At 48.7% G+C, this 21,964-nt stretch overlaps 1 protein-coding gene across 1 annotated transcript; it reads left to right on the top strand.

Moving 5' to 3' along the window:
- Positions 1–8,260: 8,260 nt before the first annotated feature.
- On the top strand, positions 8,261–21,725 carry ESS2 (ess-2 splicing factor homolog). The gene is made up of 10 exons (XM_081842783.1): positions 8,261–8,713; positions 11,081–11,249; positions 11,808–11,903; positions 12,635–12,804; positions 14,015–14,135; positions 14,585–14,718; positions 16,224–16,326; positions 17,234–17,343; positions 19,132–19,247; positions 19,746–21,725. The coding sequence occupies exons 1-10, from the start codon at positions 8,276–8,278 to the stop codon at positions 20,029–20,031; spliced, it is 1,743 nt and encodes a 580-aa protein (XP_081698909.1). The 5' UTR covers positions 8,261–8,275; the 3' UTR covers positions 20,032–21,725.
- The last annotated feature ends 239 nt before the right edge of the window (positions 21,726–21,964 follow it).

Here is a 21,964-nt window from a genome sequence, read left to right as displayed (position 1 = left end):
GCAGAACAACAATAACAACTAAGGCAGAACCATCACAATTCGCAGGCAGGGGCAGCAGGCACAACAACAACAACAAAGGCGGAACATCACCCTCAGCAGGCAGGGGTCAGCAGGAACATCCACAACTACATCACCCTCAGCAGGCAGGGGTCAGCAGAAACATCCACAACTACAACAACGAAGGCAGAACATCACTCTGCGCAGCCAGGGGTCGGCAGGCACAACAACAACAACAACAACAAAGGCAGAACCATCACGATTCGCAGGCAGGGGCGGCAGGCACAACAACAACAACAAAGGCAGAACCATCACGTTTCGCAGGAAGGGGTCGGCAGGCAGAAAAACAATAACAACCAAGGCAGAACCTTCACGATTCTCAGGCAGGGGCGGCAGGCACAACAACAAGAACAACAGCAGCAACAACAAAGACGGAACGTCACCCTCTACAGGAAGGGGTCGGCAGGCACAACAACAACAACCAAGGCAGAACCATCACGATTCGTAGGCAGAGGCTACAGGCAGAACAACAATAACAACTAAGGCAGAACCATCACAATACACAGGCAGGGGCGGCAGGCACAACAACAAGAACAGCAACAACAACCACAATCAAGGCCGAACATCACCCTGCGCAGCCAGGGGCGGCAGGCAAAACAACAACAACAACAACAACAACCAAGGCAGAACCATCACAATTCGCAGGCAGGGGCAGCAGGCACAAGAACAACAACAACAACAAAGGCGGAACATCACCCTCACCAGGCAGGGGTCGGCAGGCACAACAACAACAACCAAGGCAGAACCATCACGATTCGTAGGCAGAGGCTACAGGCAGAACAACAATAACAACTAAGGCAGAACCATCACAATTCGCAGGCAGGGGCGGCAGGCACAACAACAACAACAACAATCAAGGCGGAGCATCACCCTGCGCAGCCAGGGGCAGCAGGCACAACAACAAAAACAACGAAGGCACAACCATCACGATTCGCAGGCAGGTTTGGCAGGCACTACAACAACAACAATCAAGGAAGGACCATTACGATTCGCAGGCAGGGGCGGGAGGCACTATAACAACAACAACAACAACAACAACAACAACAACAACAACAATCAAGGCAGAACATCACCCTGCGCAGTCAGGGGCGGCAGTCACTACAACAACCAAGGCGGAACCATCACGATTCGCAGGCAGGGGCAGCAGGCAGAACAACATCGAGGGCACAACCAACACGATTCGCAGGCTGGGGCGGCAGGCACAACAACATCATCAACAACAACGACGGAACGTCACCCTCCGCAGACAGGGGTTGGCAGGCACAACAACAACCACCAAGGCAGAACCATCACGATTCGCAGGCAGGGGCAGCAGGCACAACAACAACAGCAGCAACAACAACAAAGGCGGAACGTCACCCTCCGCAGGCAGGGGTCGGCAGCAGCAGCAACAACAACAACAACAGCAACCATGGAAGAACCTTCATGATTCGCAGGAAGGGGCGGGAGGCACAACAGCAACAACCAAGGCACAACCATCACGATTCGCAGGCAGGGTCGGCAGGCACTACAACAACAACAATCAAGGGAGGACCATCACGATTCGCAGTTAGGGGCAGCAGGCACAACAACAACAACAACAACAACAACAACAACAACAACAAGGGCAGAACCATCACGATTCTCAGGCAGCGGTAGCAGGCAGAACAACAACCAAGGCAGAACCATCACGATTCACAGGCAGGGGCGGGAGGCACAACAACAACAACAACCAATGCCCAACCATAATGCTTCACAGGCAGCGGCGGCAGGCAGAACCACAACAGCAATCAAGGTGGAACATCACCCTGCACAGCCAGAGGCGGCAGGCACAACAACAACAAGAACGAAGGCAGAACCATCATGATTTGCAGGCAGGGGCGGCAGGCACAACAACAACAACATCAGCAACCAAGGCGGAACCATAATGTTTCACAGGCAGCGGTGGCAGGCAGAAAAACAATAACAACAAAGTCAGAACCAACACAATTCGCAGGCAGGGGCGGCAGGCACAACAACAACTACTACAAAGGTGGAACATCACCCTACGCAGGCAGGGGTTGGTAGGCACAACAACAACAACAACAACAACAACCAAGTTAGAACAATCACAATTCGCAAGCAGGGATCGGCAGGCACAACAACAACAACAACAAAGGCGGAATATCACCCTGCGCAAGCAGGGGTTGGCAGTCACAACAACAACCACCAAGGCGGAACCACCACGATTCACAGGCAGGGGCCGGCAGGCACAACAACAACAACAACAACAACCATTGCAGAACCATCACGATTCGCAGGGAGGAGCGGCAGAAAGGCAGAATATCACCCTCCGCAGCCAGGGGTCGGCAGGCACAACAACAATAACAAAGGCATAACCATCATGATTTACAGGACGGGGCGGCAGGCACAACAACAACAGCAGTAACAACAAAGACGGAACGTCACCCTCTGCAGGCAGGGGTCGGCAGGCACAACAACAACAACAACAACAACCAAGGCAGAACCTTCATGATTCGCAGGAAGGGGCAGGAGGCACAACAGCAACAACAACCAAGGCAGAACCTTCATGATTCGCAGGAAGGGGCAGGAGGCACAACAACAACAACAACAACCAATGCCCAACCATAATGCTTCACAGGCAGCGGCGGCAGGCAGAACCACAACAGCAATCAAGGTGGAACATCACCCTGCACAGCCAGAGGCGGCAGGCACAACAACAACAAGAACGAAGGCAGAACCATCATGATTTGCAGGCAGGGGCGGCAGGCACAACAACAACAACATCAGCAACCAAGGCGGAACCATAATGTTTCACAGGCAGCGGTGGCAGGCAGAAAAACAATAACAACAAAGTCAGAACCAACACAATTCGCAGGCAGGGGCGGCAGGCACAACAACAACTACTACAATGGTGGAACATCACCCTACGCAGGCAGGGGTTGGTAGGCACAACAACAACAACAACAACAACCAAGTCAGAACAATCACAATTCGCAAGCAGGGATCGGCAGGCACAACAACAACAACAACAAAGGCGGAATATCACCCTGCGCAAGCAGGGGTTGGCAGTCACAACAACAACCACCAAGGCGGAACCACCACGATTCACAGGCAGGGGCCGGCAGGCACAACAACAACAACAACAACAACCATTGCAGAACCATCACGATTCGCAGGGAGGAGCGGCAGAAAGGCAGAATATCACCCTCCGCAGCCAGGGGTCGGCAGGCACAACAACAATAACAAAGGCATAACCATCATGATTTACAGGACGGGGCGGCAGGCACAACAACAACAGCAGTAACAACAAAGACGGAACGTCACCCTCTGCAGGCAGGGGTCGGCAGGCACAACAACAACAACAACAAGAACGAAGGCAGAACCATCATGATTCGCAGGAAGGGGCAGGAGGCACAACAGCAACAACAATGAAGGCAGAACCATCACGATTCGCAGGCAGGGGTCGGCAGGCAGAACAACAATAACAACCAAGGCAGAACCTTCACGATTCTCAGGCAGTGGCGGCAGGCACAACAACAACAACAACAACAATAACAACTGAGGCAGAACCATTTCGATTCGCAGGCAGGGATGGGAGGCACAACAACAACAAAGGCAGAACATCATCCTGCGTAGGCAGGGTTCAGCAGACACAACAACAGCAGCAACAACAACAACCAAGGCACAACATCCCGCTGCGCAGGCAGGGGCGGCAAGCAAAACAACAACTCTGGCAGGACAGGGTGCAGGCAGGAACTGGATACCAACAATGTTGCTCCCACAACTTGGGACTGGGGCTGGCTGGCTTTTATCTGCCCCGAGGCATAGGGTGGCCATGATCCTCAGGTGACTCGCCTCTCCTGGCCTGAAGGCCAGCACTCCTCCTGCGGGAACTTAGTTCCCTCCACCTCTCTGCCCTGAGCCTCTGCAGCCTCAGGAGAGGCTGGAGGGTTACCGGACCCAGAGGCAACTTCAGCTTCCCCTGACGGGGCTGAGAGTGGAGCACCTGCAGGCAATGGGTTCTCCATCACCTCAGGATCCAGAGCAGACTCAGCTGATGCCTGCACCTGAGGATCCAGCACAGGTGAGGACCCTTCAGGCTCATGGCCCAGCCCCGGCTCAGCTGGTTCTGGAGGCGGGGAATCCTGAGCAGGCTGGGATCCCTCAGGTTCAGCCTCCGAGTCCGAATCCCAGGCCATCACACGCACAAAAGAAGCACATTAAACTGGCTCCCAGGAAGAAGGCTACCAATGACAACTTGTCACGATGGCTATGTTCTGCTTCTGTATGTTTTGTTTCCCCACAAGATGGGAAAGTGCTCATGTGCTTGGTGGCTGCTGTGAGCACAAGAGACTATTTGTTAAGTTTTCTGTTTTACAATTAAAACACTTATTTTACATCCTTAAGATATCAATGACTTCCCTTCTTTTTCCGTGGTTCATTTTACATATAATAAATCCCTGCATCTTTTACAAAAACTATACCATTCAGTTGAAAAGAACCAAAAATGCCCACTGGCTGGTCTCCGTGATTAGGGGATTCCGTGAGCCCACTAGGTGAAAGAATTCCCTGCGGTCGGAGGGTTTTAAGAAAACAGGCAAGACCAAGGCAAATGAAGAAGTTGGACTTTTTGGAGCTGGCCGACCTGACTGGAAGAGTCCGCGACCAGAAGGAGGAGGAATATCAAGAAGATTGGAAGAAATTGAAAGAATATTTAGCCAAATATTGTAACATAAGATAATTAGAAATCACTTGGAAGTATCAAATAGGTTTAGGATTAGATTAAGAATGAATTGTAAAGAATTAAGGATAAGAATACCAATAAAAGGGAAGAGGATAGTAAATTGAAGGAGTTAATTTAATAAGAAATATGATTTTGGAGAACTGTTACAAGGTGATACAATGAAATTCAGTTAGGGGGGATTTGAGGAAGTCAGTTAACAATGAAAGTTAAATTAGGTTAGAAGTAATAGGTGTTTTTATTTGTTGTTGTTTTCCTCTTTAGCATTGTAATGTGTTTTCTTTTGTATGTTCTTTCTGTTATAAATTTGGAAAATTAATCATTTCTTTTGAAAGAAACACACAAAACTCCTATAGCAGGGTATGCACTCCTCTTGCAAAGAAACGAGTCGATCCCCTCCCAGAAGGTGCTGCCAACTTTTATTAGTTCCCCCATTTCCAGTTCCCCCTCCCACCTTTCATCATCACTACATCATTTCTACATCATCAGAAGGGGAGGTACATGGGCAGAGCCTGGGTGTCAGGTAGCTACCCTTCCCGCCTTTTACCCATCACCTGAAACCCGATAAAAACAAGACAATAAATCTATTTACACTTCCTGACCCAATTGGTCAAATTGCTCGCTATCTTCTTTGTTCTCCAGAGTCAGAATCCATTCTTGGGCTGTTCCAGCTCTTTGTGATCTTGATGGCTACCTGTCTGTCACTTGGGTTAGGTGTGATAAGAATTTTAAGGTCTTAGATATGTAATAAATGTTCATAAGTGTACCAAGCAAACACATACATAAATATATAAAGCACATGTCTGAAAGCCCCACAGAAAAAAAAGTCCTGAACAAATGGACCTCAATTATTTCACGGCAAGGTCGAAGTGGGAAACCTCCCCATTGTATTTTTTCTTCACAAATCCTGTGTTAAGGGCACATGTAAGATATGAATAGGGTGTGAGCCTGTGACCTGGCCCAGGAACTAAGTATTTATCATTACTGTTACGGTAAAATCTGGTTGCGAGTCCGCGGGTCCCTGCGGAGGAAAATGAGCTCAGCCGGAGACAGGAGCAAGCTGCAGAAGATCCAAGTTTATTGCGCAACAGGTTCAAGGTGAGATTGAACAGCGAGAAAGGGGTGACATAAACTTTTGAAACTTCCCTCAGAATAAAGTGCAAAACACATCCCAGTTACATCATTAATACATTAAGAAGAGGTTGGGTTACACAGATTACATCATGAATACATTAAGAAGAGGTTGGGTTACACAGGATTAACATATGGAGGAGGGAGGGGGGAATATGCAGAGCTGGAGATATGCGCAGATAAACACATCCTGATGAGAAGACAATGGTCCATGTACTGGCATTGCCTGGAGGAAAGGCTTGGCAGAGTGATTTGACAGGATTAGGGTCTTGACACCTTGCTTGAGGGATTATAGAGTACAGGGGAGCTGTGATGGAGTCCTAGAGAAATTGAGCAAATTGGCACGTTGATTTTCCATGAATTTTATAGATTTTAGTCCCTTTTGACATTGACAATTGGAAATAAATGGATATATTGTAGCGAAGAAGGTGGTGAAGAAGACATGCCCCCCCCCCTCCATATCAATTACAAAAGACTGGCCAGGCTTCCCAGGCAATCCAATCAAGTGATCATTAAACAGGTAACCAGTCAGACAAGATAAAACAAGTCACTCAGATTTCTGCTGTGGACCCACCTTTTCAGTGATGTAGGTATGATGTGTCTGGGGGTGGTCTTGGACTCCAAGGCGGGCACTTTAAAGTGTCTATATAAGGGCAGACACACTTTTCTTCTGGGTCCTCCTTCTTCTCCTGTGTGTGAAGGGGGCACCCTGTTGCAACAGATCAATACAGATCAGGCTTACTAGCTGCTTTGCTTCTCAATATTCTCTGGTTGGCCTCTGTTATTTTCTCCTACCAATAGGCAACCTACGTAAGGACTTTATATGGGCTCTTGGATACCCCATAAGGGAAAAAAGGGCAGATTTTTGTTTACAACATAGGTATCACCCCTGGGGTGAGGCCATTTTGCCTACGTGACTCTACGCCTTTTGGTAAATGGCTGTCTAGAGTCTCCTTTTCCTTGTGCCAAACAGGACTTATGCAGATGGAAAAAACAGCTGTTTTTAGTGAATTCCTGAGGCTCTGCACAGTGTATTTTATACAGTGATTTAGGCAGGATACAATCACTTCTAGGCTAGATACATAGTAACATTTTAACTGGCTGGGATGACATATCATTCCTAAAAGCTGTCAATGAAGACGATGCATTTCATTTGGCTGCAGTAACAGTGTTACATACTCTAGGTGGTGCTGTTTGATAGCATTCATTGGCTGGAGCTGGACAAGTCATTAAAATACAGGAGTAAGGTAAAGGTAAAGGGATCCCTGACCATTAGGTCCAGTCGTGGCCGACTCTGGGGTTGCGGCGCTCATCTCACTTTATTGGCTGAGGGAGCCGGCATACAGCTTCCGGGTCATGTGGCCAGCATGAGTAAGACGCTTCTGGCAAGCCAGAGCAACACACAGAAACACCGTTTACCTTCCCGCCAGAGTGGTACCTATTTATCTACTTGCACTTTGAGGTGCTTTCGAACTGCTAGGTTGGCAGGAGCAGGGACCGAGCAATGGGAGCTCACCCCGTTGTGGGGATTCGAACCGGCGACCTTCTGATCGTCAAGTCCTAGGCTCTGTGGTTTAACCCTTTCACTGTGTTTAGTGCAGTGTAATTCCATTATTTGGGATTTTTATTTATTTATTAGTAAATATTTTTCTTTTGCTTCACGGGGGAGGGGGGAAGTGATGACAATGTACAACACACACAAAAACGCATTAATTAATAGCAACATTTTTATTGTCATTCTGCAGCTGTGTCAGTGGCGTAGCGTGGGGGGCGGGGGGGGGCGGCCGCACCGGGCGCAACATCTGGGGGTTAGGGTTAGGGGGCGCAAATCCATGGGTTAGGGGGCGCAAATCCACGGGTTAGGGGGTGCAAATTACTTGCCTTGCCCCGGGTGCTGACAACCCACGCCACGCCACTGAGCTGTGTTACATAATCAAAGTCATTAAAAGCAAAGAAGTACATCTCCCAACTTTGGAGATATCTTCACCCTTGTAATAAGCACCATTCCCACATAATAATGGCAGGCATTTATATAAATGAGGGGCAGTTATTATGAAACTATTATTGTTAGTTATTAGCGCACACCCCGCTTTGGGATTTATTGGAATAAAAAGCAGCAGAGAAAGAGAATCAATCAATCAATCAATCAATCACTCAGGGTGAGGTGTGTGCCCTGGGGAGCTTTTAGAGGGCTGGACTTGGAGGGCCACATTCGATCCCCATTGGACCCCAAGTGGCGCCAATGGAAGAGATACCACGCCAACCCTGCAATGCAGACCAGCTGAACCAAACCGAGCCGCACCTCGGCTTCCAAAGAGACCCGGAAGCTGCAGCTGTTTGGCAACATCAACAGCTTACACCTCTATGGCGACGGATGGAGCGAGGCGTGGTTTCCTGACCAGGCAATTCCCCCCTCACAGACACTACAAATCCCGAAGGCCTTTGCGGTTCCCCACGACCTTTTCCGTGGGAGGGGGGAAAGGGGTGGGATCTAGCCGCGCCGCTTCCGGGCGTCGGTGTCGCTGTTGCCGGAAGCGAGGGTGCGTCGCCCCGTCCGGGCCTTTGCGTGCGGCCGAAGGACCCCCGGGCGCGTTGCTAAGGCGACCGAAGTGCCGTTGCTGGGATTTTCGGGGCCTGGCGGGAGAGATGAGCGACACGGGCCCCGCCGCCGCCGCCGCCGCCTCGGCCAGAGCGCTGGTGCCAGTCCCGGCCGAGGCGGGCGCCGTGGCTGTGGTGAAGGAGGCGGCCCAGGAGGCCCCCAAGAGCAGCAAGAGGGTCCTGGACGAGGAGAGCTACATCCAGGCGAGCGAGGGGAATGGGAGCGGGGGGTCTGGCGGGGTAGGGGTCCGGTGGGAGGGAGGGGGTCTGGTGGGGTGATCGGGGGTCCGGTGACAGCGGGGGGGGGTGCAGTGGGAGTGGGGAGGGGTGTCTGGCGGGGTGAGGGGTCCGGTGGGAGGGGGGGTTGGCGGTGGGGTGGGGGTTTGGTGGGAGGGAGGGGGTCTGGTGGGGTGGGGGGTCCAGTGGGAGTGGGGAGGGGTGTCTGGCGGAGTGAGGGGTCTGGTGGGAGGGGGGTTGGCGGTGGGTGTCTGGTGGGAGGGAGGGGGTCTGGTGGGGTGGGGGGTCCAGTGGGAGTGGGGAGGGGTGTCTGGCGGGGTGAGGGGTCTGGTGGGAGGGGGGTTGGCGGTGGGTGTCTGGTGGGAGGGAGGGGGTCTGGTGGGGTGGGGGGTCCAGTGGGAGGGGGGAGGGGTGTCTGGCGGGGTGAGGGGTCTGGTGGGAGGGGGGTTGGCGGTGGGTGTCTGGTGGGGTGATCGGGGGTCCGGTGACAGCGGGGGTCTGGCGGGGGGTGCAGTGGGAGTGGGGGGGTGTCTGGTGGGGTGGGGGATCCAGTGGGAGTGGGGAGGGGTGTCTGGCGGGGTGAGGGGTCCGGTGGGAGGGGGGGTCTGGCGGGGGGTGCAGTGGGAGTGGGGGGGTGTCTGGTGGGGTGGGGGATCCAGTGGGAGTGGGGAGGGGTGTCTGGCGGGGTGAGGGGTCCGGTGGGAGGGGGGGTTGTGGTGGGTGTCTGGTGGGAGGGAGGGGGTCTGGTGGGGTGGGGGGTCCAGTGGGAGTGGGGAGGGGTGTCTGGCGGGGTGAGGGGTCTGGTGGGAGGGGGGTTGTGGTGGGTGTCTGGTGGGAGGGAGGGGGTCTGGTGGGGTGGGGGGTCCAGTGGGAGTGGGGAGGGGTGTCTGGCGGGGTGAGGGGTCTGGTGGGAGGGGGGTTGGCGGTGGGTGTCTGGTGGGGTGATCGGGCGTCCGGTGACAGCGGGGGTCTGGCGGGGTGGAGGGTTCAGTGGGAGTGGAGGGGTCTGGCAGGGCATTTCCTTGTCTTGGGTGTTTGGAGAGACAGTGTGGTGCTGTGCGGGGTATTATTGTTTGTTTGCTTATAGTAGGGTGGACTATTGGGTTGTTGTTATATTTATTATGTATTTTGTGGTTTTATATCTTGATTTTATTCTGTGATCTTCCCTGAGACCCCTGGGTGTAGGGCAGTATATAAATTCAATAAATAACTATAATAATAATTATTAAACTTCTAATGTGTTTATTAGTATACAGTGGTACCTCGGGTTACATACGCTTCAGGTTACATACGCTTCAGGTTACAGACTCCGCTAACCCAGAAATAGTACCTCAGGTTAAGAACTTTGCTTCAGGATGAGAACAGAAATCGTGCTCCGGCGATGGCGGCAGCAGCAGGAGGCCCCATTAGCTAAAGTGGTGCTTCAGGTTAAGAACAGTTTTAGGTTAAGAACGGACCTCCGGAACGAATTAAGTACTTAACCCGAGGTACCACTGTATGCAGTTTTAACCATTGGAGAGATGCCCGGCACGTAACTGCAGGCCTTTTCTCTCTCTCTCTCTCTCTCTGTGTATGCATTATATTTTCCCCCCTTCAAGTCTACATCAAAGGGTTCTTGTTATTATGTTTACTGTATTTATATCCCACCCGTTAACTGAAGATCCCTGTGGGTTTTTTGTTTTTGCAACAACACAATGGCGTGGGAAAGCAGTTTGGACACGGGTGGGTTGGGCAGGTCCTTGGCAGTATGTATAATGTATTGAAAATCAATAAAATAAAATAAATGCATACACTAGAAGGGCGGTAAGGAAGACAGCATTGCAGAACAACTGACAGACATTGGATTTGGACATTCAGGTGTTGGCTTGCTTGAGAAGCAATATCCTGCACATATTTCTTTAGAAGAAAAATAAGTATATGTGGGTGATGCCAACAGGCAGATCTTATAAAGTCGTAAGTCTGCTCGTCATGATGGCTGTTTTCTATCTCCACTGGTGACAGTGGTTATATTAATTTAGGCCAGCTGAGTTTTGGATCAAAACCTTTGTTTCTTGGGGTGCAAAACAAGGCATTTATTTATTTTATTGAATTTATATGATGCCCTATACTTGCAGGTCTCGGGGTGGTTTCTCAGGTACATTGTAAGATGGAATACATTGCTAAGGTGTCACGGCACATGGGTCGAACTTTTGACAGGCCTGGGCCAGCAAGCCGCTTTACTTAAGCTAAATTTCTGAGGATCTTGCCGTGCAGACCACAAAATTATACTATGCGTTCCTTTCATTTTTTTATTTTCCTCCTACCCTGAAACATTGTTAATTTGGCATTTTGCAGAGCCTGGAGAAAATCATCCAAAGGGATTTTTTCCCTGACGTTGAGAAATTGCGTGCTCAGAAGGACTATCTAGATGCTGAAGAAAGTGGTGATTTGGAGAAAATGAGGCAGATAGCCATCAAATTTGGCTCTTCCTTGGGGAGAACTTCCAAAGACACCCCTGCACCATGTAAGAATTTATTTGGATCCTTGGATTATTGGTGTTGATGTTTATCATAGAGTTTTGAACATGTTCCTTTGTCATTTGGGGGTGTCTTTATGATTTGCAAAGAACACTCAGTAGAGCAATTTTAGATGCATCACCGAAACCTGCATATAATGCTGCTGACGGGGCCAGAATACTCTTTGGGGTTTTTTTGTTTTGTTTTGTTTTTTTTTTTGCTTTTCATTTCAGTCTTTTCTGTTTCTCAAAAGAGTTAGAGGCAGCATTTATGGAACCTTTGGCCCTACAAGTGTTGCTGATCTACAGCTCCCATCAGCAAGTATGTGGCCAGGGGTGATGGGATTTGTAGTTCAGCATCATCTGGTGGGCCAAAGGTTCCCTACATGTGATATGTGATACCCCCTTTTATCCTGTGAGGTACTTAGGTGGATGGGGGTTGTGTTAATCAAGTACACACACTGTACTTTGTGGCTCAGTGGATATTTGAACCGGAGTCTTGTCTATGCTGGCTCTTGGAACAATACATTCCTAAAGCATTGCTTTTTCAAAAACACTTTTGAACAGATGTTACTCCAGCCACGTTTGAAACACCCGAGGTTCATCCCGGTGACCCCTCCACATTGAATAAACCCAAACTCCCAGTGAAAACTACAGAGGAAGGTAAGAAATTCTCATTTTGCTTGTTTGCGTTGTTCTATATGTTGCTGTTTGGTTTCAGGGCTGAGAAGGATGTGAAACAATTCCTCCTGGTATCCCTAGTATTAAAAATGGGGGGGGGGGCAGGGCTGCAGTTTGGTGATATAAGAGCGCATGGTTTACACGCAAAAAGATCTCAGGTTCATTCCCTGTCAACTCTAGTTGTATTGTGTCGTAGCTTCTGGTATCCTCATTGGTGCCTTGTTTAAAGGCATTGGGAAATCCATCTGTCAGGGAACTGCCATCGGAGAGACAGGTGGTGGACAGGCTCCAGGAGAATAGGAGAGAATCTGCAGCAGAAGAGGGAACCAGCAGGGGGAGTGCAGGAGTCACAGCGGAGGGGAGGCTCTGGGATGCTTCCAGTGAGAGTAGTGGAGAGGTAACGGGACCCCCGTTGGGAACGCCCACCCTTCGCCGGAAACTGTCACGCAGAGAGTCTCGAAAGCGCATGTCCGTCAAACAGCTTTTATGTTGGCGTAAATTCCGTAGACGCCCACTGTCAGATTCTACCAGCGACTGACGGAGTCATGCTTTGGGGGCTCCGTTAGTGCATCGGTTTGGATGACCAGCCAAACCCCAGAGGGATCAAGCTTTTACGCACAAGCAGCTCATTATCCCATCACACCATCCTTTGAAGGAGTGAGGCAGGACTTCAAAGTCTTACCTGTGTTTGCTTCCTCCCCACTTTCCTAAAGGTGAAACGGAGGAAGAAGAGAGCAAAGATGCTCTGCCCAGCCTGGACAGCTTCTTGGCAAAACACACCAGCGAGGATAACGCTTCCTTTGAGCAGATCATGGACGTGGCAGAAGAGAAGGAGAGAGCCAGGCATTCATGGCTCTACGATGCAGAAGAGGAATTTGCCCAGGTGCGGGAAAGAGCTTTGTGTATCTCCATTATTTAAATAGTTCTATGTAGGAGACTGATGTTCCCTTGTAAGACAGTACCACTAACACAGCCCTCCCTTAAGACTTTTAGATTGCGTTCTCTTCTGAAATGATCACCTATGGTCCTGAAGCATACCATATTTTTTGTTCCATAGGGCGCACATAGTTTTGGGAGGAGGAAAACAAGATTTTTATTTTTTTTCTGAATCTCAGAAGCCAGAACAGCAAGAGGGATCTGGCTTCTGGGATACCGTGTGGCTGTTCTGGCTTCTGGGATAACTGCGCCAAGCCTCTTCAGGGCAGTGGGATGAAGGCTCCCCCTGCCCGAAGAGGCTGCGCAGGGCTAAGGCAGAAGCCAGGATAGGTGCGTCACTGAAGGGGAGAACTGCGCAGCACCCCTTCAGCAAAGCTGGAGAAGGAACAGAAGGAGACCCTTCTGTTCCTCTTCCGGCTTCGCATGACAGGCGCATCGCTGATAGCCACCTGAAGCTTTTGGAGCGCAGTGGAAACTCGCGCTGCCCGCCAAAGGCTTCGGGTTCCTTTCGCTGAAGCCAGGAGAGTCTTGCTCTCCTGGCTTCAGCAAAAGGAACCTGAAGCCTTCGGAGTGCAGCGCAAGTTCCTGCTGCGCTCCAAAGGCTTCAGGCAGCTATCCCTGAAGCCTGGAGAAGGAGAGGGGTCGGTGCGCACCGACCCCTCTCGCTCTCCAGTCTTCAGCGAAAGCAACGCGAAGCCTCCGGAGCGTGGAGGGAGCACTCCCTCTGCACTTTGGAGGCTTCGCGTTGCTATCGCTGAAGCCAAGAAGCCTGCATTCGCTCCATAGGACGCGCACACATTTCCCCTTCATTTTTGGAGGGGGAAAAGTGCGTCCTACAGAGCGAAAAATACGGTATGCAGCAAACTCACTCTAGCCAAACAATCTGGTCATGGTCAAGTGCTTGGGGCCTGTAGATGAACCAGTATGTGCCATACACACAGTCTTGACTTCTAGTGGGAAAAAATGGGGTTGAGCCCTGTTTCGACACAAAGCGTTACACAAAGTAATAAAGTAAGGCATGCATATCTTATAATTATTATAAGATAATAATTATATACTCCCCAAGTAAATTGCAGGCCCACTTAATTTGCACCTTTTCACTCTTATGTACTACCGTTTGTGCCCATCACTGAAGATCTTTGCCAAATCTGTTTCAGCGGCACCAGGAGCAGCTGGCACTTCCGTCAGCAGAAGAGCAGCAGGCCCTGGCGAATGGAAAAGCTGGGGTGGAGACATGGGAGTACAAGGCTAAGAATTCCCTCATGTATTACCCACCAGGTGAGCTCAGTGATGTCGCAAGAGTCTCCAGCAAATGGAGACAGCCAAATGGACCGATAGCTGTAAGTGTGTGTTTGTATGTGCACGCACACACACGCCGGACAGGATTCTCTGCATCTTCTTCCCTGTGTGTCTTCTCATCTTTCTGTACCTTTTCAGAATAAATAATTTTGTTGGGCCTAATTGGTCATTGCTGCCTTTGAGGTGCTCCTTCTGAGTTCTAATATTATGGGGTAGAGAGGGGGGGAATACTGATTCATTCCCTGCACCATTGAGAGATGAGCATGGAAGTGTAATTGTGAGAAAACTCATCCTCTATTCTTCTATTTGAGTTTTCATTCTTAGCTTATGGGAGTACATTTTTCTTTTAAAATTGCAAATGGCAAGACTTTTGTTTGCTGCTTTGATATCAGGCCTCCGGTCTGATGCTAATGTTCTGCCTTTTCCAGGTGTTCCCGAAGAGGAGAATGTGTTTAAAAAGCCACGGGAAGTTGTCCACAGGAACACCCGTTTCCTGAAGGATCCGTTCAGCCAAGCCTTGAGCAAATCCCAGCTCCAACAGGCAGCAGCCCTCAATGCTCAGGTTAGAGAGCTGATTTAACTTTCCCACATCCTTACAGATGGATACACTTAAAATTATATATTCCACCCACCCCCCATACATGCAGCTGAGGGAAAATTCTACCCTTACTAGCTTTAAGCAGAGCATCTTTAAAGTCCTTCAACTGATTAAATGCAATTTTAAATAGGAAAGAGAAGGCTGGTGAGTTCCAGTGGAGAGAGCCTCTTGCAGAAGACTTTGCATTACTGTATTTTAATATTTGGCTGGAAGCCTCCCAGAGTGGCTGGGGAAGCCCAGCCAGATGGGCGGGGTATAAATAATACATCATCATCATCATCATTATTATTATTATTTGCTCTCCTCTGTTTATATTGACCGTCAGTGGTTGTATTTGCATTTTGCACAAAACCGTGGTGAATGAACAGGAGGGAACCACAGCAAGCCGTGGATGCGAACATTTTTGCTCCTTGTTCAGCTGGGAGGATGACTTTGGAAGCTTTTACTCCTCCCCTATTAATCACAGCTTGCCATAACACCCAGACAGGGGATCATGATCAGTTGCAAAATAAGCCAGCTTCAGATGTGGGTGTTGAAGGTGACTTGATTACAACTATGTGTTGTATTTAGTGCATTTCTATACTGCTCAATTGTTGGCCTTTGTCAGCGATGTACATAAAAATTAACCATGCGGAGAGTAAATCAATAAAAATCGTAAAACCAGACAGAAACACAAACACTACCTTTTAATGCCTGCTTGAATAAGAAAGCCTTTGTCGTGCCTCTTAAGTTCAGCAAGGAGGGCACCTGTCTAATTCAGTTTGGAGGGAGTTGCAAGGCTTATGAGCCGAGCAGTTCAGCCACAGGGGACCTCCAGCTGAGACTCCCCCAAGGATTTTAGTGATTAGACAGGGATAAAAAGGATCAGTCTGTTCTTAACATATCCTGGACTAAGTTGCTAAAGGGCCTTGTAAATGAATACAAGCACCTCAAATCTGGCTCAGAAACATTAAACCACAATTCCTTGTCTGGATGACAGAAAAAGCTAGGTTTAAGTAAAACCTATGAGTAAAAGCCTTTGAAGTCCTTCTGCCAGCCATTGAGAGGGGATGTGTGTGATCCGAAGGATTGTTGTGGATCTTCCTTGCTTATGAGCATCGTGTTAAATCTTGGTTTAGCATCAGGTGCAAATATGACCAGTGAAGTATATGGCCAAACATTATAAAATAATCAAATGATGAAGAATCAGTTTAAGACAAAAAAGCAGATTTTTTTTGTTGAAGTTGGGGAGGGGGGAGCTTGATGCAAGATCTGCCTTAGAGGAGTTAAAGAGTCAGAGCCTATATACTATACTGTACTGTACTATACTAGTATACTAGTATATACTATACTATACTAGATGGTTCAGGATTAAGTGGTATAAATATTTGAAATAATTTTTAAAAATACATAAAATGTTAAGCAAGCTTTTTGAATCTATGTAAGCAATTGTTACCAAACTTTTCTTTTTTTTCCTTTGCGAAATCTAGTACAAGCAGGGTAAAGTAGGTCCTGATGGGAAGGAGCTCATTCCCCAGGAATCGCCAAAGGTCAATGGATATGGATTTGTGGCCACACCCTCCCCAGCTCCCGGTAAGAAGAGGCGGGCGGGGAATACCGAGAATTGTGTTGTAGAAAAATAAATTAGCTTGCACTTAGACAAGGCAAAACTGATATTTTATTAGCAAATGTGACTGAATGCTTAGCCCCCCCAGTCCACAAAACCTTGTTCATTGGGAAAGGGCAGTTTCAGCCACAGGAGATAATTCTGCAGGGTTATGGGGAAGAAAGCATAGCTTTCTAACAGGTTCAAGCAAGGGGATGGCTCATGGAGTAAACAATTACATTGTGATTCCTGGCATTGGCTAGTAATAGGGAGCACATAATGGAGAGAGTGTTTGTGGGCAGTCAGCTAAGGTATGGAGAGGAGAGGGTGCCTGTCCCTTTAACTCTTTATTAAAAGGTAAAGGTACCCCTGACCGTTAGGTCCAGTCGCGGACGACTCGGGGGTTGCGGCGCTCATCTCGCTCTATAGGCCAAGGGAGCCGGCGTTTGTCTGCAGACAGCTTCCAGGTCATGTGGCCAGCATGACTAAGCCGCTTCTGGCGAACCAGAGCAGTGCACAGAAATGCCGTTTACCTTCCCACCGCAGCAGTACCTATTTATCTACTTGCACTTTGACGTGCTTTCGAACTGCTAGGTGGGCAGGAGCAGGGACCGAGCAACGGGAGCTCACCCCGTCGCAGGGATTCAAACTGCCGACCTTCTGATCGGGAAGCCCTAGGCTCTGTGGTTTAGACTTTATTACTGACCTGCTTAGCTAGGGTCAGGCTGCATAGCAATTGGGCAACCACAATTCCCCCCCCCCCCAAAGGTAGTTCTTGTGGATTTAATTGAAGGCTACCACAACTGCAGTTCAAGCTATAACTGGCAATATTTAAGCAAAGAGCCTGTCATAAGTCCGTCTCATTAGACTTAACTTGTGAAACTCTATTCATAGGTGTGAACGACTCCCCTCTTATGACGTGGGGTGAGATTGAAAGCACCCCTTTGAGGTTAGAAGGCTCTGACACGCCGTATGTAGACAGGACCCCTGGACCAGCCTTCAAGGTATTTAAAGGGCGAGTTTCTCAGAACATTGTCTGCTGTGCAAACTGGGTGGAGCCTGGCTGCACAAATGAGGTTGTGGCTTCCAGCTGGGTTTGGGAAGTTGGCTGAAATAGCATGCAAGGTACAGCAATTGCCACTTGGGCATCAGAAACATCTGTTCTAGCCTCGGGCATATTAAAGCCCCGAGCTGACTTGCTCTGAGTGTGCACCAGTAGCCAGCGGGAACAAAGTGATAAAAGCAGCAGGGCATTTGTGGGTCTTCTCCTGCTGCCCGCTTCCTATGGTGAAGGTAAGGGAATCTTGATGCCTGGTGTTTCTTTTCCCTGGTTCAACCCCATCACCCACTGCACAGTCATCTGGGCCCAAAGGCTTTAGAGCTCGTCTGCTCCCTTTGCAGTACACCTGCATTTGCTGTGATAAATGGGCAAAAAGGTGAAGAAGAAATGCGTGTCTCCTAGCAGTCAAAATTGCATGCAGTGGGAGGGCATTGATGGACGGCAGTTATTATTAAAGCTATCCAGCACATCCATCCAGCACATCAAAGTTTAGAGATCAGTGTTTCATCTTTGCCCTTGATGTACCTTTTCTGTAAAAAAAAACCCACCAGTATACTTCTTGCAAAAGCAAAGCAACTTTAAGAAGGTGGCTCAGATAGAGGGTGTTTCAGTTTTACACTCTTGTGTATTTTTGCAGTTAAGTGAGAAGGGTGTGTGCACCTTTCTGTTTCCGCTTCAGGGCGACATATTAAGTTCTCTCACCACCACGTACTTGCCCAGTTGCCTGGGAGGTAGGTCAGGCTGAGAGATGGTGACCAACCTCAGATCACCCAGTGAGCTTTGTCTCATACCTGGAATTATAACCCGGGTCTCTCTGAACCAATCCATTACTCTAGCCCAGGGGTAGCTGACGTGATGCCCTCTGGATGGTGGACTCCAACTCCCATAAGCCCTAAACAACATCTCAGTAGTTGAGGATGATGGGAGGTAGTCAGGCAACATCTAGAGAGCCACAGGTTCCCCTACCCCAGTCTTAGGCTCTAAGATCTCTTACTGCCCTAGTTTGAGTAGCACTTTTGAAGAGTTTGGAGCACAAGGTGTAGAGCTTCTGTGTTTGCCCTGGAAATGTTCAATGCAGGGATGGAGGTGGAATCCAATAACATCCATAGGTTCCCCACCTCTGGCTACATTGCTTTCATAGCAAAAGCACAAGTGAGCAATGAACCTATGGCTGGAAAGTTGAGTTTCTCGTGTAGCAGCAGCTAGACTGGTGACTGGGAGCGGCCGCCGAGACCATATAACACCAGTCTTGAAAGACCTACATTGGCTCCAAGTGCGTTTCCGAGCACAATTCAAAGTGTTGGTGCTGACCTTTCAAGCCCTAAGCGGCCTCGATCCAGTATATCTGAAGGAGCGTCTCCTCCCCCATCGTTCTGCCCGAGCAGAGCATTCAACACTGAGGTCCAGCTCCGAGGGCCTTCTGGCAGTTCCCTCACTGCGAGAGGCCAAGTTACAGGGAACCAGGCAGAGGGCCTTCTCGGTAGTGGCACCCGCCCTGTGGAACGCCCTCCCATCAGATGTCAAAGCGATAAACAACTACCTGACATTCAGAAGACATCTGAAGGCAGCCCTGTTCAGGGAAGTTTTTAATATGTGACATTTTAGTGTACTTTTCATCTTTGTTGGAAGCCGCCCAGAGTGGCTGGGGAAACCCAGCCAGATGGGCGGGGTACAAATAATAAATTATTATTATTGTTATTATTAGCACCGGTAACCCCTGGTCTTTTCCCAGATCCTGGAGCCTGGTCGCAGAGAGAGGCTAGGGCTTAAGATGGCCAACGAGGCAGCTGCTAAGAACCGAGCAAAAAAGCAGGAAGCTTTAAGAAGAGTCACGGAGAACCTCGCCAGGTGAGACTTTGCTAAAATCAGGGGCCTCTTTTCCAAAAAGCTAACTGCAGCATTCAAGAGGAAAAACACATTGGGGGGGGGGGAACAGGAAGACTTGGCATTTTTAGAGTGCCAGAATAGCTAACCTGAATTTTGGATGTTGATATTTAGAAGCAAAGAAATTGGATGTCTTAGCTTAGTGGTAGATATTGAATGCTCTGCTTCATCTGTTCTTCAGGTACCTTTTTGGTAGCCTGGGCTATGTCTGGGAGGTAAACAATCCTCTTTTCTGGGTACTGTGTGAATTGTACTTCTGTGTGGGGAATAGGGGGTCTCCTAACGACTCTCAGCAGCCTCTGGAAGAAGCCATGACTGTTTAAAGCGGTGCCATGATACTTTTACATGGATATTGCAGATAGAGCCTTACCTAGTCACAACCAACCAATGCAAGTCGTCTCTTAACTAAAATTATTATTGGTTTTATTTTAAAAACCCATGTGTTTCTTTTTCTTCTTCTAGTCTTACTCCCAAAGGACTAAACCCAGCGATGTCACCAGCCATGCAACGCTTAGTAAACAGGACTGCCAGCAAATTCACAGACAAAGCCCTCCGAGCCAGCTACACCCCATCCCCTGCACACCTGAGCACACCTGGCTACAAGACCCCGGCAGGTGGGCCGCAGACACCCACTGTCACCCCAACTTCCAGGACAGCGTCTCAAACACCAGGGACTCAGGACCCCACCTCAATCACGGACAATCTGCTGCAGCTGCCTAAAAGACGCAAAGCCTCGGATTTTTTCTGAGGAACGGCATCTCTCTTTCTCCTCTGCAGGACCATGCATAGCAGAGTATGCGGATATAGCAGACAGAATAGACACAATAGCGACAAGAAGGGCTGCCCAGATTTTCAGGATTGTGTCTACCCTCCGAACCTGTGTTGCTGCTGCACTTTTGTCAGCTGCAAGGAGTAACACAGGTAGAAGAAGCCTTTTTTGGCCAGGCATCAGGTTTGATCTTTGTCGCCTTCTATGCTACATGAGCCCAGGAGCCAAGGAAAGAAAGACTGTAGTTGAAATGATGTATGTGACACAAAGGGGACCTTGTTGTTTGTGTTTGGGTGCCTCTGATTCTGTCTGTACAGGCGTATGTTTTTATTTATTGAACACAGAAAGCCTTGGGATAAAGATTCGGCACAAATCGAGGGTATGCCTGCAGCTCTCAACATCACTGTTGGAAAAATTCTGATGAATATATGAGAGCCACTTTCCAGCTTTACATTATTCATCCAGGGAATGACTTTCAGGCTACTTCTCAGTGACGTGTGGCAATTGGCAGATGTGGAGAATTGGTATTTCTGCTTGGGAGGGCCAGAGCTTTTGCTCTCAGATGCCTACAGGAAGCCTGGCTTTGGTTATGGGATGTGTAAGCATGATATCCCCCAAAGCTGGAAAAGGTTGGTTTTATTTTTAAAAATAGTAATTTATTTTTGTATATTTTGCTCTTCTACCAACAGTATCCAGAGCAGCATCCAACACACTTATATAGTATATAATCAATAAAAAGTACGTGTACAACTGAAGAACTGTGTGTAAAAGTAATAAGAACAGAAAGCCTAAATAAAAAACCAACAGCAGCAGAGGTAAAACATATTGCAAGTTAAAACTAGGAGCAGTATTAGGAAGTGTTAATATATTGAATCTTCAGGGAAATGTGCTTTCAGTTCCAGTGAAAGGCTCACAAAGTGGGAGCCTGATTAATTTTGGGACTGGCAAAGTATGCCAGAGTCTGGCTATTGCTGTAGCCTTCAAATGTCATTGGACTCCAGCCCCCAGCATCCTTGACCATTGGATATGCTGGCTGGGGCTGATGGGAGTTGGAGTCTTAACAACATCTGGAAGGCCCCAGGTTGGCCATCCCTCTACTACAGGGAAGGCTTTCCAGGCAATGAAGTTCTGATCTTAGAAAGCCATTTAGTTAGTCTCTCTTGGAACCAATAAGTCATTGTGTGTTAATGATTTCAGGTGTGCAGAAATGGGTGGCGCTTGGAATTCACTGCACCACTTGTCTATATCAGAAGAACATAAGAAGGGCTAGCTGGATCAGGCCAATGGTCTGTCTAGTCAGCATCCTGTTCTCACAGTGGCCACCCAGATGCCTTTGGGAAGCCTACAAACAGGACCCGAGCACAAGAGCTCTCACTTTTCTGGTTTTTAGCAGCTGGAATTCTAAAGCATTTCGGCTTCCAAATGTGGAGGAAGAGCATAGCCATCATGTCTATTAGCCCTTGACATCCCTCTCAATGAATTTGTCTACTATTCTACAGTCATTTGTCGATGGCCATCACTGCCTCTTGTGGGAGCGAGTTCCATAGTTTAACTATGCACTGCGTGAAAAACTTCCTTTTATATGTTGTGAATTTTCTAACTTGTTGAGTTTCTTTATCTTATGAGTTCTAGTGCTATGAGAGAGGGAGAAAAAAACTTCTTTATCCATTTTCTCCATGCCGTGCATCATTTTATAAACTTCGGTCATGTCACCTCTTAACTTGCCTTTTCCCGAAACTAAAAAGTCCTAAATGCTGCAACTTACCTAGAGGTTTAATGAAAGTTGCCATGACTCTATATCGCAAGGGTTACCAGCACAGCACAGCAACATTCAAGTCTCATTTTTCCCCTAGTTGTGTGAGCAGCTTTTTACTCTTGTAAAATAAAACCAGGCAGAGATTAGTTAGTGTAT

This window comes from Podarcis erhardii (assembly GCF_964252035.2).
Source record: "Podarcis erhardii genome assembly, chromosome: 15".
Taxonomy (NCBI): domain Eukaryota; kingdom Metazoa; phylum Chordata; class Lepidosauria; order Squamata; family Lacertidae; genus Podarcis; species Podarcis erhardii.
Note: the sequence above shows the minus strand (reverse complement) of the source record. Positions and strands in the feature narration are given on the sequence as shown.